The 15,933-nt window shown below is 39.6% G+C and overlaps 1 protein-coding gene across 1 annotated transcript; it reads left to right on the top strand.

The window, feature by feature from the left end:
- Positions 1-10,482: 10,482 nt before the first annotated feature.
- Positions 10,483-15,144, top strand: LOC125573864. The gene is made up of 3 exons (XM_048734677.1): positions 10,483-11,850; positions 12,822-13,024; positions 13,883-15,144. The coding sequence occupies exons 1-3, from the start codon at positions 11,730-11,732 to the stop codon at positions 14,528-14,530; spliced, it is 972 nt and encodes a 323-aa protein (XP_048590634.1). The 5' UTR covers positions 10,483-11,729; the 3' UTR covers positions 14,531-15,144.
- Positions 15,145-15,933: the final 789 nt, after the last annotated feature.

Genomic DNA, 15,933 nt, shown 5'->3' with positions numbered 1-15,933 from the left:
GACCTTGAGGATCTGTTATTACCTCTTTCAACCTCTGGCTCATCAGATCATAGAGCTTTATGAGAGAGCAAAGTTCATATGTTAGTTTTCTGTAATGGGTATCATTTTAGAGAGTTTTATTTGGGACTATTTTTAGTTTTATGAATTAGGTTTTTGTGGTATAATATTTGTATCCTATTTTTAGTTTTAGGTTTTATGAATAAGGTTTTTGTTGTATAACATTTTGTATTGTAAGGAAATTACCAGTTTTTTTTTTCTTAAATGCTTTTCTCCAAACTTCTTTAGGTTAATCTCAGCCAGAGATTCTGAAATCAAGCTGAGACACAAGCTGCTGGCAAAGAGGCATCCCCACTTTTAATCCCTCGTCGTTGTGCTGAAGCCAGCACAAGTTGGTGGTTGCTTGTATTTTTCATCAAAAATACAGCTATGAGCATATTAGGAGAGTATCTCAGGACATCATGAAGTTTTTTGGGGCAGAGTGCTTTGCTTATGGATATTTGCAAGCAAAGGTGGATTCATGATGATTTTTTCTTGTTTGATGAAGTAATCTAATATCTTAATGATTACGTCATATTAATCATATGATCACAAATATTGTAATTAGCATATAGCACATGTATGATTAGGAAGAGTTGAATCACACAGATCTACAATAAACACGTACCGTCTTCACTCATGGCTTTCTGATAGTAGAACCACGATAAGGTCACAACATTTGGCGACGAGGAATAGGAATTATCAGCAAAGCAGAAGAGTAGAAGAATGACAAATGACACGGCAGATACGAGTTCGGGCGCAAGTAGCGCGGCGACCAACCCGAACAACATCACCGTAGTAAACCCACAACTCAGTATCAAACCCTTCCACATCAACACCGACACCAACGACACGGCAATCCGATGGGATAAGTGGAAAAAGGACATCGAAAGACAGTTTCGCTTCTTTGATATAACAGAACCAGAAACAAAGAAAGACGGTCTGATTATCTACGGCGGCCCGCAGATCGCCGACCTTGAGGACTCACTCCCTGAGCTAACTGAACAGACCAGAGACAATGCCTACACAAGACTCATAAGGAAGCTGGATAAGAACTTTCTCCCAAGGAAGAACAAAGACTACGCCAGAGTCCAGTTCGGAAACCTTATCCAAGCTGACAAAGTGAGCATGGCACAATATTACACAAGGATCCGCGAAGTAGCGCAGAAATGCGGATTCACAGATGAGAACGAGGCGATTTGAGATCATTTAATCAAGACTATGAGAAGCGCTCAACTACGACTCAAGACTATAAGAAAGAACTTAACTCTGACATAAATACTAGACGAAGCAGCGATAGATGAAGAATCAAGCGCCGAGCGGCAGCCATCGAAAGGAAGCTTAATGAGGAGTCGGAATCTCAGAGGGTGAAACAAATCACAAAGCGACACACGCGCGACCAACACCACAAAGAATGCGACCGATGCGGAGCGAAACACAGCACAGGCAATTGCAGAGCCTATGGAGCAGAATGCCACAAACGCGCGAAAAAAAATCACTACGCTCGAATGTGTAGGAGCGGCGCAAAAACAAAAGACGAAACAACCTCAGAACGGCAAGACCAACGCGGGAAACATCAATCAAGGAACTTCGGAAGCCGAAACAAAGGAAAAGGACGCCAAGAGATTCGACACGTGGAGCGAGAAAGCGACACCGAATCAAGCGAAACAGCCGAGCGACGAAGATATCAACCGTATACTCAAACATGTGAATATCCGCAAGACAAGCACAGTTCCATCCTCAACGAAAGCAAACAAATGCAGGATCTGGATAGACGGAGTCAAAACAACCGTCGAACCGGACACCGGAGCCGATGCGAACGTCATGGACGAACAACATCTAAAAACACTTCAAAACGCCCAACCGGAAGTGCAGCTAATGAAAACAACGCTGAAACTCAAAACGCTTACAGAGGACCTTCCCGTAATCGGTGAAATCAACGCAACCATAGCCAATGAGACCCGAAGTACCGTAGCAAGGATCGCGATTATTGGCGGAACCATCGACTCGCTACCACTACTAGGCAGAGAGACACTCGAAGAACTTGGGATGGTGAAATTCGATGCAACCGGACGCCTGAAGCAACCCAACAAACACATACACAAGGTACAGACCGGAAACGAGCAGCTGGATCAAATAGTCAACAATCACACACAGCTCTTTTCGGGGATCGGAAAAGCACGACGAGACGGGAAAGATATCGAAATCCACCTACCCATGCAAGACGACGCACAGCCTGTCATCCAGATTTTCGAGACGAGTTCCATACCACCTGATAGAGCCACTAAAGAAAAGGATGAAAGAGTTCGTCAATAACAACATCATGGAGCCTGTCCCAGAATACAAATCAATAACATGGTGTTCACCATTAGTGGTCCAACCAAAACCGAAGAAGCCAGGAGAAATCAGAGTGAGCCTGGAACTCCGAGTGCTCAACAAATCAATGCAGCGCAAACGACAAGTCCAAGCACCAATTACCGAGGACTTTTTCGCAACATTCAAGGACTGTCGAATGTTTAGCAAACTAGACATGAATCACGGATACCAACAGTTTGCACTAGACGAGGAATCGCGAATACTGATGACATTCTCCACCCCAGAAGGAAACTATCGGTACAGACGGCTAGCGTTCGGCGGCGTTAACAGCCAAGACTTATTCGACGCGGAAATGAACCGTATTCTTTCGGGACTCCAGCGAGTACTGAACAATCGGGACGATATTCTTATCGGTGGACTAAACGAAGACGACCACAACAAGAACGTCGAAGCAGTATTAAAGCGACTGGAAGCGCACAACTTAACACTGAGAAGAGAGAAATGCGAGTTCGGCAAGACAAGCATCGAGTTCCACGGACATCTCTTCACATCAGAGGGGCTTAAACCCAGTCCAAACAAGGTAAAAGCAGTACGAGAATGCGCAGCACCGCAGTCTAAAGAGACTTCTAAAAAACTTGTATAATTTCTTCAAATGATGGCATACCTGTCTCGGTACATCACCAGCTTCTCAAGTCGATGCGAACCTCTGAGGAGACTGACACACAAAGACGCAAGGTTCGAATGGAACGACGAGCAGCAAAAGGCGTTTGAAGACCTAAAGAGAGCGATAACTACTGCACCAGTCCTGATTCCCTACAAACCTGAACGGCAAACGCTGATTATCTGCGACGGCAGCCCAACTGGACTAGGAGGTGGTTTATTTCAGAAGACTGACGAAGGATACCAACCTGTGCACTTCGTGAGCAGAACGCTGACAGACACAGATAAACGCTACTCACAAATCAAGAGAGAGGCACTTGCAGCAGAATTTACTACCACAAGACTTAACATGTACCTCCTAGGAACACCACACTTCCAACTGGCGACAGATCACAAGCCATTACTACCGCTGTTGAACAATCCAAGAGCGGAGTTACCGCCACATATAGAGAGGATTGTGATGAAAATGCAAAACCTCGATTTCACAGCAATTCACATCGCAGGGAAATCCAATATGACGGATTATATATCAAGACATGCGATTCCAGACGAAAAGCAATCGGACAGCGAGCACTACATCAAAGCAATAATAGAGACCAACCACACAGTTGTCATGGAAACCATACAGACAGCAACAAGAAAAGATCGAGTATTGCAAAAGTTACAGACAGCACTTCACACGGGACAATGGGACAAAAACGACCCTGACCTAGCACCGTACTATGATCTACGAGCAGAGATCTACACAAGCGACGACGTAGTGTTCAGACTGGACAAGATAATTCCACCTGAATCCCTGAGGGACAAGATAATCACAATCTCCCACAAGCAAGATCACTTAGGCATCACAAAGACAAAGGAGCTACTAAGGCGGAAATACTGGTTCCCAAGAATGAACAAGCGGATTGAGGACATCGTTAGCATATGCTTCAGCTGCCAGGTATCAACAAACACACATCACACCGAGCCAGCTAAAATGACAAGCTTACCAGAAAGACCATGGGAAACGGTGGAGGCAGACTTTTGTGGACCATTTCCAAACAACGAATATGTACTAGTGGTCACAGACCAGTATTCAAGATACCCGGAAGTAGAGTTTATCACATCAACAGCACTTAAACCAACCCGGAAGAAACTTGAGAAGATGTTTGCTACACACGGTGTACCAAAAGTCGTACAAACCGACAACGGACCACCGTTCAATTCCACAGAATTCACAGAGTTTGAAGCTGAAGAAGGATTCAGACATAAGAAAATGACACCAAGACACCCGAAAGCTCAAGGCCAAGTTGAAGGCTTTAACAAGCTTATAAACAAGATAGCGACTATTGCTAACCAATAACACATAGATGTACACAAAGCGACATACGACATGCTATCAGCCTACAGAGACACACCACACCCAGCTACAAAGAAGACACCCTATGAATTGATGATGAACAGAGAAGTAAGAACGAAATTGGAACACTTTTTAACAGAGAAACCAACACAGGATAGTGAAATACGACGCAACGACAGCAAGTACAAAGAACAAACAAAAGTGTACCACGAGAAAAGACACAGAGCAACAAAACACAAGCTCGCAGTAGGACAAGCCATTCTGATCAAGCGGGACAAGAAAACAAAAGCCCAAACACCATATGAACCGCACATCTATATCATCACTGAAATCAAAGGATCAACAGTCAAGGCAAGAAGAATCGGAGATAGAAAGATTATGTGTCGAGATGCATCAAGAGTTAAACAACTGAAGTCTGCGACACAGAACATACAGGAAGAAAGAGAGGAAGAAGGTACCACCATGCTTCAAGGAGCAAATACACCAGCCAATACACCAGCCAGAAGTGACTACACAGCCAAGACGATCAGGACTGAAACACGTTTCTATATTTGACCGGAGACTGCGAGATTATTCGAAGTAATACCATTATGAACTAAATGGAAAGAACAGTGAACACTCAAAAAGAGACACATTATTGTTACAGTTATGTATTGATTTAAAATATTTCCAGATTATGATTGTACATAGAAATGATTCTCTATAATTATATATACATATAAGTATCTGAAAAGGGAGGAATCTAGTAATCTAATATCTTAATGATTACGTCATATTAATCACATGATCACAAATATTGTAATTAGCATATAGCATATGTATGATTAGGAAAGAGTTGAATCACACAGATCTACAATAAACACGTACCGTCTTCACTCATGGCTTTCTGATAGTAGAACCACGATAAGGTCACAACATTTGGCTTTCCCTGGATGAGAAAATAATTTTCTAATGAATCACCACAGCTCTCCTAAATGCTGTCTTTTCTGAAACCAAATTGTTTCCAAAATTGTTTATACTGCTATTCTGGGTCTGTATGACCTGGAATTGATTTGTTTGGCTTCGGGGTGAAAAGAAAAAACCATCTGACTTTGGGGAGAGGAGTGTTGACTGGCCCTCCCCTCTTGAATTTTTCCCTGGATCTCCCAGAATGCTTTTCAATTCGTAAAGGCATCTACGTGGTTTTACAAGCCTTCAAGGAGTGGACATTGTGTTTTGAGGCCATGGAAATCAACCTGGAGGATCAGAATAAAGGTATCTATTTGTGTCTTGAGCTGTGTTTGCTGATCTCTCTCCCTTGTGTTGTATTTTGAGCGTTTTATTGAGAGGGGTGATTCTGCTTTTCTTTCCTTGTTCGATTTGAAGTTTGTCAAAGAACCTGTGCTATTATTTGGCTTAAGAGTAGTTGCCAACACCTTGGTTGGATGCATATCTTCAAGACCATTTATCACTTAGACTGATGCCTGAGTATCTTCATCTTGTTGTGTTTAGTTTGCATTTATGAATTTTTTGGGTTGTGGGTACTTCCCAAAGCCGATACAGGCCGGTTGAGGGGTCAATGTGTTTACCAACACACCCAAAAAAATTATGCTTGCCTCACTGCCTGAGAACAATGCCTTTTTCGCAAGCTTAGGTGCATACAACAGTGTAAGCAAATTCTGCTTGATAGACAAACAAGCCTCCATTTAGTTATGGCTGATATTCTAACAGAATTTTTTTATTTTAAAACCATTGTGGAAACCACAGGGAGCCCAAATTCTATAAAGTATTTTCCTTTATAAGTTCAAAGCAGCAGTGTCAACCCACTTTAGATATTTTTCCTGTATATTCACCGTCAAAGTAATCTTATCACAAAACCTTGCCTGAATCTGATGTTTTCTTGGGCATTTTTTTCTAAAAAAGCTATGCATATCATCCCTATCAATGAGTCCAGTCATGTACAAGTATAATTCTATTTTCTAGGTTAAAGAAATTCACTTGCTAGAAATGGCATATATGTGATTCAGTCCACTGGTGTATCTCACAGCACAAGTCTAAAAAGGCCTAGTTATTTTGATTAAAATCTAGGGGTGGTGGATTAAGCCATTGATTCCTGGCTATTTTTGAGCTGAATTTACAAAAAAACAGACTGAAAACAGATACCTCCCCCCTATTCTGAGTTTTATACAGCCCGTCAAAGTCAAACACAGCTGCACCTAGTCAGTGGTATCCAAGCTTTCCAACAGTGCTTTGCGGTCCCCACTTTTAATCCCTCGTCGTTGTGCCAGCACAAGTTGATGGTTGCTTGTATTTTTCATCAAAAATACAGCTATGAGCATATTAGGGGAGTGTCTCAGGACATCGTGAAGTCTTTTGGGGCATAATTGAGTGGTTTGCTTATGGATATTTGCAAGCAAAGGTGGATTCATGATGATTTTTTCTTGTTTGGCTTTGCCTGGATGAGAAAATAATTTTCTAATGAATCACCACAGCTCTCCTAAATGCTGTCTTTTCTTAAACCAAATTGATTCCAAAATTGTTTACACTGCTATTCTGGGTCTGTATGACCTGGAATTGATTTGTTTGGCTTCGTTCTTTCCTTGTTCGATTTGAAATTTGTCAAAGAACCTGTGCTATTATTTGGCTTAAGAGTTGCCAACACCTTGGTAGGATGCATATCTTCAAGACCATTTATCCCTTAGACTGATGCCTGAGTATCTTCATCTTGTTGTGTTTAGTTTGCATTTATGAATTTTTTGGGTTGTGGGTACTTCCCAAAGCCGGTACAGGCCGGTTGAGGGGTCAATGTGTTAATGTAGGTCACCAAAAATAAACACATATAAAGTAACAAAAAGTAAGATAATGTTTTAATGGAAAAATTGTTCTAAAAAAATGAACCAGAGTTATAAAAGTAGAAAACCTAGTTTTTTTCCAAGCTAGCCTGACAGGTTCTTGTATAATGTGTTGTTAGTAACATTTAGGCTATATAGGTTCATAAATAGTCTCTTGCTATTACAATGACTCACTGAGGTAGTAAGTTAATCACAAAAAACAAAAACAGGTCTCCTATATGATCCTTAAGATCATATTTAAAACTATTTAGAAATCAATTTTCCTATTTCAACCTATTTCAAATTATAGGCTAAAAGATGCTTACAAAAAGGATTCTAATTTGATAATTTTAGGTTAACAGGTTCATTCTAGGTTCTTATATGTGGTTCTTAACTGTATAATAAAATAATGTATTCAGAATTTTTTCAAATATGTTGGAATACAAGAGAGAAGGTTAATAAAGATATTTTTCCAATACTTGAATTGCTTACTTTAAAACTTACACAAGAGAAAGAAAATGATAAAGCCCTATCTTTGCAAGTTAAGTAAAGTAATTTAAAGAAGTAAAAGGAATTGGGACAGTACAGGCAGGGAATGAGTACTTTTACCTCATATCCACTATGATAGTGTGATTTGTTGATATACTTATTAATGTATAGGAATTTGATGTGTATTTGTTTATTGTTTTTAATTTTGAAAAGAATTAAAAGGAGCACCCAGTTTTTTGTGAGGAACTTTAATTGATCCTCATTTTAAAATAATTATGACCTCCCTTCACACCTGAAAGCCTTCCCTGTTAATCAAAGCATAAATTTATTTTGCTAATTTTGCTGTATCAGTTGTCTAAGTAAAGTATAGTTAATAATATCCTTAGTAATGTCAATAAATACTTTTTTACATATTTGTTCTAGGTATTCCCTAGGAGGATTGGGAGGACACATTTTAATAGTAATTGCAGTATTTATAGAACATGGTAATCGGGACTTATTGCCGCATTTGCGGGAAACAGTCTCAGATAATAAAAAAAAAGGCACAAGCTATTCGGATCGCATTTGCTTGGAGAACAACTCTCCTCGATTACTGGAAGGAATGTTCCACAAAAGATGGTTTTACGGACTTTATTTGCACATTGTTCAAGCCAAGGATCTACTACATCCTCTCTGTAAGCTTAACCTTTGGTGCCAACACCAAGTAATAGATTCACCGCTTCACTGCCGAATGACGTTTTCGCTATGCGCCGAGTCGTGGCCGCCATCTTGTTTTGTTCTGGCCGCGCGAAAGCTGGTACGAGCGCAAAGCGCGTCGCGCCAAGCTAGCGCGGCCAAAAGCAAGATGGCGACCACGACTTAGCGCATAACGAATGCGAAAAAAACACAGGGTAAACGCCTGCAAGCAGGCTAGGGACTACCGAGCACGATCCTCGCTTTTCCCTTGACTAGAATGTCAGTGTCCTTTGGGTTGGAAATATCGGCGCGCGGTACGTATCCCGATTGAGTTCAGATAGGCCAACTGGTCACGGATTATCGACTGGATAGGACAAGTCACAAGAACTATCGGGTTCCCTCGCACATTTTCGGCATGGCTTGAAAAGTCAAACTCATTCCAAACCCTGTAGGTAGTTGAGCAAAAACATCCTGTCATCCGCTGAAATGATGTCGGGAATTAGCCCTTCGAATATATAAGAAGTTGTTCACGCTAGAAGCCATATTTGATCTCTCAGCCAACAAAGGAGCAATAATGTAAATTTTTGGTGCATTGTTGGGGAAGCGCGCCTGTGATTGGTCGACCTCGGGAGGTCGACCAATCACAGCTCACCATAGGCCTAGATTTTTTTTTGCCAAGTTCGTTCCTTACTGTTCCCCCGGGCTTATTTTTCTCGCGAGTAAAACGTTAGAGGAAAATACCCCTGGGTTTCCGAGGGTGAATCCAGCCTGAGGGATCTGATTTCAAATAAGTGCCAAAACATTCAGACCATCTAAATCGTTTTGGATTTTACGAAACGAAAATGTCGTCGTATTGAACAGGAAACAACCGAAAAGAAACTAAATGATTTACATATTTATACGAAAAAAATAATAATAAAAACGCTGCTTGCAAGATATTTGAAAAAAATATCAAACGTCTAGCGAATTCCGACCCTTCAAACTGCATCCGACCATCATGCACCGTGCGCTTCTTCATCCTCCCCAAAATGCATCGCGCGGCCTCTGGGACTGCCACTGCCTTACGATAACTTGTTTTTTTATTAACTAATAAATCCTTTCGAGGTCTCTTATCTTTTCCACTATTGATTACTGAACATCCTCTGATAACCGCTAAATCACGAAACTACTTATCGTTTCCTTGACAACCACAAAATCATGAAACGAAAGAAACCTGACCACCAATTTGTTCTCATCTAAACTAACCGCTTATGTTTGGTTCTACGGGATATTTCGCGTGACAGTTGACCAAACAGTGCGGTGTTATCAACAATGATGGCGGATTTAAATACTCTTTGCACGGGGCATATTATTTTTATTCTCAAATATCCCACCTTAATCCACCGCTGTGAATGTTTTTATCGCAAAAAATTTAAGCAATTCCTACTTTCTTTATTTACATAGCAACACGCCCATACATGCCGTAAATTGAAAGATAATTACTCTAATCTCACGAAACAGTGTTTTCGAATGTTGTTTTCGGTCTAACTAACAATCATGAAACAAGCTAGAATTACACCAGATCACGGTTTTTGGCCGCAAAAAAAAGCCTTTTTTGTGTATGATCCTCAAATAATATTATCCTTCTATCTAAGGGCGCGTTGTTTTTTTTTTTTCTCGTGATTCCGGAATGAGAATGATAAGAATAGAAAAAGTGCGCGTTCGTTTATCCCGCGTTCCCATTGCGGAATGGAATGAAGGCCATTTCACCCATTCTGCTACCTGTAGCAGAATAACTCAAAAGCCATTCTGAACTTTCCCCACTAACCATTCCCATTCCAGAGATAGGAAAAAAACGCGCCCTAAGAATGCCTATTCCCGATCTCCCTTAGCAAATCCTGGACACGCACATGGCTTATATAGACTAGACAGACGGGACCAGACATATAGGTTTAAGATACAGCCAGCTATAATGTCTTGAATTCCAGCCAAAAAAAAAAAAACGATTACTTTTCTATTCTTATTCACCTTTTTTTACCCATAATGATAAACTATTCAACATTTATAATATTATTATTCAACATCTGTCGGAAGTTAAATTTTTCTCTAATTAACTCCATGATAACTTCTAACATCAATTAAACAAACAAAAGATAACAGTGTCGAAATTAAATTGGAATGATCTTCATAAATAAATGATTAAGTTTGCTATAACTTTTTGTACTCTCACTGGCTCCATAGCTACAACTCCTCTGTGAACCACGCTCTAGGCAGCAAAAAGGTAAAAAAAGGTTTTGCGATATTTAACCAAGTATATCTCCTTTTTAAAGCCACAACATTCTAGAAGGGGTTGTTTATCGATTAGATATTATTTTCATTACTTTTTTTGTCACCTGGTTTCTTTCACAGCCTATACCGTTAAGGAGCTCTAAATGAATTTAAGGAGTTGGATTTTTGCAAGGAAATTTTTTGGACCCTATAAACAAACTTGTAGTAATTTAATGTTCGTTCCCGTTATTCGTTTAGTTGTTCTGTGCTATTACATGCGTATATATATATATTTTTTTTTTTTTCAAGCAGTCATTGTTTTTTTTATTAATAAAACTCATAACAGAACTGTTGGTAAATACAACTTCCTTTTATTTTTGACACTTTCTTTATCAGTAAAAAGGAATTTCTGTTTGTTTGACTTGATTTTAGATGAAAAGTGGATGTTATTTTAAAGTGTGTTTGGAATCGAAAACGATGAATATTTACTTTGCATTTTATTTCTCAAAAAGCCTTTTTTCTTATTGGACCAATTTTTTTCACTTGTCTATAAATCCTTAATTCTTTCCCAGCTGTTATGAGCTTTCAGGTGAACAAACAAATAAGAAAAAACACTCCTTATCCCGTATGCGCTCTCGAAAAAGGGCCCAATAAGACAAAAATAGCTTTATGGCGAAAAATAAATTAGATGTAAATAATGCATGAATAAGCTAGATGTTTTTATAATAAAACAATCGTAATAAAAATAAAACAAGCGAGTACTTCCACCTGTTCACTAAATATTCCCAGATAAATCATGATAAGTTAATGAAAAAAATGAGTTAAAGATGGTGTTCGAGAAGAATGTCGTTTGCTCGACAAAATCATTTGTTAACCTCGTTGTTGGACTAGCGCGTGCTGCAAATAATAAAAATGGCAGAGGGCCGGAATGTGTGCATATCATAGTCCTGAAAACATCGTTATAGCTTTCCCGAATCAGCCGATTGCAGGTAGATGTTTTTCCCACTTCGTATTCTGTCAATAAAAAAATGGCGGTTGAAAGACAAACACGTTTAGTGAAACAGACAATGCATTTTCAAATGCTTTTTGTTTAAGCTATTGAGGTAGTCGCTCTATCTGTTTTATTACTAACATAGTTTGTTTAAGATTAAGTCAAAATGCAGCACCACTCGCGAATTTGTGCCCGCGCTGTGTTACTGTTTGTCGTCGCTTTCTTCAACGTGCACGCCATACGAAGGGATGATAACAGCCACAATGGAGTATTCGTGAAAATGGAAGGTTAGAAAGCTACCTGTGGGTTACTCTTTCTATTTTGTTCTCCCTTGCCACGGTCTCTTCTTCTCTCTATTTGTTTTGTTTCTTTTTTTTTTTTTATTTCTTTCTAAATTTTTATTTTCATCGTCTACTACTACTTCTTCTTCGTTTGTATTATTTTTACATTGTACTTTCTGTTTCCCCTCTTTTTTATCTTCTTTTTCCTTCATTTTCTTTCAATTTTTTTCCCTCACTTCTTTTTTTCTATTGTATTCTTCTATAATATTATATTTTATTCCTTTTTTATTGTTACATATTTTCTTCTTTTTCGTTTCTTTTTCTTTTTTTCTTCTGCTTTTCCTTTTTTTTTCCTCCTCCTTTTTTCTTCTTCTTCTTCTTCTTCCTCTTCTTCTTCTTCTTCTTCTTCTTCTTCTTCTTCTTCTTCTTCTTCTTCTTCTTCTTCTTCTTCTTCTTCTTCTTCTTCTTCTTTTTCTTCTTCTTCTTCTTCTTCTTCTTCTTCTTCTTCTTCTTCTTCTTCTTCTTCTTCTTCTTCTTCTTCTTCTTCTTCTTCTTCTTCTTCTTCTACTTCTTCTTCTTCTTCTTCCTCTTCTTCTTCTTCTTCTTCCTCTTCTTCTTCTTCTTCTTCTTCTCCTTCGTCGTCTTCTTCTTCTTCTTCTTCTTCTTCTTCTTCTTCTTCTTTCTTCTTCTTCTTCTTCTTCTTCTTCTTCTTCTTCTTCTTCTTCTTCTTCTTCTTCTTCTTCTTCTTCTACTTCTTCTTCTTCTTCTTCCTCTTCTTCTTCTTCTTCTTCCTCTTCTTCTTCTTCTTCTTCTTCTCCTTCTTCTTCTTCTTCTTCTTCTTCGTCTTCTTCTTTTTCTCCTTCTTCTTCTTCTTTCTTCTTCTTCTTCTTCTTCTTCTTCTTCTTCTTCTTCTTCTTCTTCTTCTTCTTCTTCTTCTTCTTCTTCTTCTTCTTCTATCTGCGAATGTAAACTTTTAGGTCATGCACTTGTTAACCACGTGATAGAAAGTTTCTCCGTGACGTCACCCATGCAATGCGGGCAAGGTTGCCTTGGAAACCCCAGCTGCCGTTCGTACAATATACGCCATGACACTGTCTGCGAGCTTTTAAATACGACAAAGAAGAGCGCTAAAGAATATTTGATAAAACACTCTGGAAGCAACCACTACCACGACCCCGAGGTATGAGTAGTGTTATATAACAAATGTTCAAATGTGTTATATATTCTTTCGCCTTTTTTTGTAGAGCTGGGGAAAACTCAAAAATAATGCCAGGAATTAAGCAGTTGTTTTGCAAATCCTCTTCCACTATAAAAGGGAAGCTCCTTTCCATTCCCGGGCTCGATTTTGCAATTTTGATCAGAACACTGCCACACTGACAGTCACAAATTATAAGCCTCCTGTCTCAGTCGGCTGGAATAAAACTATTTGTGCACAGGTAACAAGACAGTTTGTATTAAGAGATTGATAAATTATTAATTTGCCGTCCACTCACATTTTCGGTTGAAAATTTTAAATTTTGCGCTATCCATAATCTAACGCATCTGCATAAATTATAAATTATTTTCGCGTCTTGATGAAAATGCTCGTATTTTAGAGCGCACACAACTTGGTATAACATTATTTTACTGTAAATAGAAACATTTTAGGTGGGAAAGTCCAGGAATGTTATTTAATTTGATTTAGAATATGAAATTTGAATTTAGCGCTCAAAGCAATTGTCCTGACATGTTGACTCATTGACGACTGATTGATAACTGATTGTTCTTGAGCCCGGGGGTGGGAGGAGCTTTCCTTCTATGAGCGTAACCTTGTGTTTTAGAATGAAATAATTAAAAAATGAAATCCACCTTTTCTGTTTCATCGATTATAAGAACGTACACATACTTGCAAACTTTTTTGGGGCAAGAATCAAATTTTCTCATTCACTTTCGAAAATTCGAGAAAAAAATAAAGTCATGCGCAAAAGGTATTGTCCTCATTCTCTAAACTATTATCGACATCGATAGTTAACCTAACAATAATTTAATCTTATTTCAGATTTTCACATCGTGTTTGGATTTCTTGCACGCTGGATACGACAAAAATGGCATTTTCACGATAACCGGAAGCGACAACAATGACTTCAAAGTCTTCTGTGATTTCACGTCAGAGCTTGGGTCAGCGTGGACTTTGGTTCTCTCCTTTGCGCGTAAAAATAAAAACCTTGATACGTACTGCAAAAGATCTCTATCACAGAACGATCCAAGAAACGGGGAAAACCCAAACTGGGAAGGCTACCGACTCTCACTCTCTCGAATGCAACACCTTAGGTCCCAGTCTACTCACTGGCGCTTCACCACAGAGTTCCCGGTACTAGGGGTCGACTACCGGGATTATGTCCGCGCGAAGTTCTCCTCAATGGATGTGTTGACCTACGACGCTGGCAGGCACTGCAAACAAGTAGAACTCGTCAACATCCGGGGATATCAAGGTACTGACGTCACGGTCCCTTTCTGGCAGACTAAGGACCGATGGTCTCTTCATATCGACAGCACTTATACACATTGTGGGTTCCGTTCGGCTAAAGCAGGTTCTGTTGATAAAGAGAACAACTTTGGTTACTATTGCCAAACGTACAACCCCGTCTTCCGTGGTACGGCAACGCAAGAGAGTACCACACAACTGTGGTTTGGGGCGTATTTGTAAGATCTGGGAGAAGGTAGAAGCCTTGTTGAGGCCACATTTGTAATAAGGTCGTGCCACATTTGTAATAAGGTCATGCTACATTTGTAATAAGGTCATGCCACATTTGTAATAAGGTCGTGCCACATTTGTAATAAGGTCGTGCCACATTTGTAATAAGGTCATGCCACATTTGTAATAAGGTCGTGCCACATTTGTAATAAGGTCGTGCCACATTTGTAATAAGGCCGTGCAACATTTTAATAAGCCCGTGCCACATTTGTAATAAGGTCATGCCACATTTGTAATAAGGTCGTGCCACATTTGTAATAAGGTCGTGCCACATTTGTAATAAGGCCTTGCCACATTTGTAATAAGGTCATGCCACATTTGTAATAAGGTCGTGCCACATTTGTAATAAGGTCGTGCCACATTTGTAATAAGGTCGTGCCACATTTGTAATAAAGTAATTCCATACTTGTAATGAGGTCGTGCCACATTTGTAATAAGGTCGTGCCACATTTGTAATAAGGTCGTACCACATTTGTAATAAGGTCGTGCCACATTTGTAATAAGTTCGTGCAACATTTGCAACATCCGCAGTCAATAGATTAATTGAATTAAAATACTACGGAATTTCATTACTTCTCTATCAGGGCCGTAGCAGGGGGTGGGGCACTAGGGCCGTAGCAAGGGGTGGGGCACAGGGCCGTAGCAAGGGGTGGGGCACAGGGCCGTAGCAAGGGGTGGGGCACAGGGCCATAGCAAGGGGTGGGGCACAGGGGGCACGCCCCCCCCCCCAATATTTTCAAATGTTGTAAGGAAATGACCAATAGGGGCGTGGCTGTGCCCCCATTGTTTTCTTAATGTTTCTGTATCGTGCCCCCCAATAATTCGAGGCCTGCCACGGTTATGTCTATGCATATTTTAGAGGCAGGTCTAGGGTTGGGTTGATGGGGGCAGCAACCACTATCCTATTAGAGAACTGAACATGCTGTATAAAAAGTCACCTATGCTGTTTCAATCCACACCCTTTCCCTCTTGTAATCCTCGATCTACCAATTGATTGTAAAAAGGTGTAAATACTGTATTTTATTTCTACTAGACAAAATGCTGAAGTTCCTATATGTTCTATACGCTTTAGTTTCTTATATACTGTATATTGTTTCCTTTTCATCGTAATTAGAGGCATTGGATATGTTTCTTAAGCATACAATCGGGCTTAGATAGGTTATCATTTTATGAGAAATATATCATACACCAGTGAATGGTAGATGGCATGTATACTAATTTGCTTCCAAAACAGATAAAACTGGAGACGGATTGCTACATATCATAACTGAAGACTAGGTATGTGGTACCCAGAAGTTTGAACACAGAAAAAAGAGACATCGATTGTAGTTTAAAATCATCACTGAAACAGGGCT

This window comes from Nematostella vectensis, chromosome 11 (genome assembly GCF_932526225.1).
Source record: "Nematostella vectensis chromosome 11, jaNemVect1.1, whole genome shotgun sequence".
NCBI classification, from domain to species: Eukaryota; Metazoa; Cnidaria; class Anthozoa; order Actiniaria; family Edwardsiidae; genus Nematostella; species Nematostella vectensis.
This window is presented reverse-complemented; position numbering and strand designations above follow the sequence as displayed.

Coding starts and splice junctions, on each gene's coding strand:
- LOC125573864 (XM_048734677.1), top strand. CDS start 11,730: ATGCAGCACCACTCGCGAATTTGTGCCCGCGCTGTGTTACTGTTTGTC. Junction 11,851..12,821: donor AGTATTCGTGAAAATGGAAG/GTTAGAAAGCTA, acceptor GTAAACTTTTAG/GTCATGCACTTGTTAACCAC. Junction 13,025..13,882: donor ACCACTACCACGACCCCGAG/GTATGAGTAGTG, acceptor ATCTTATTTCAG/ATTTTCACATCGTGTTTGGA.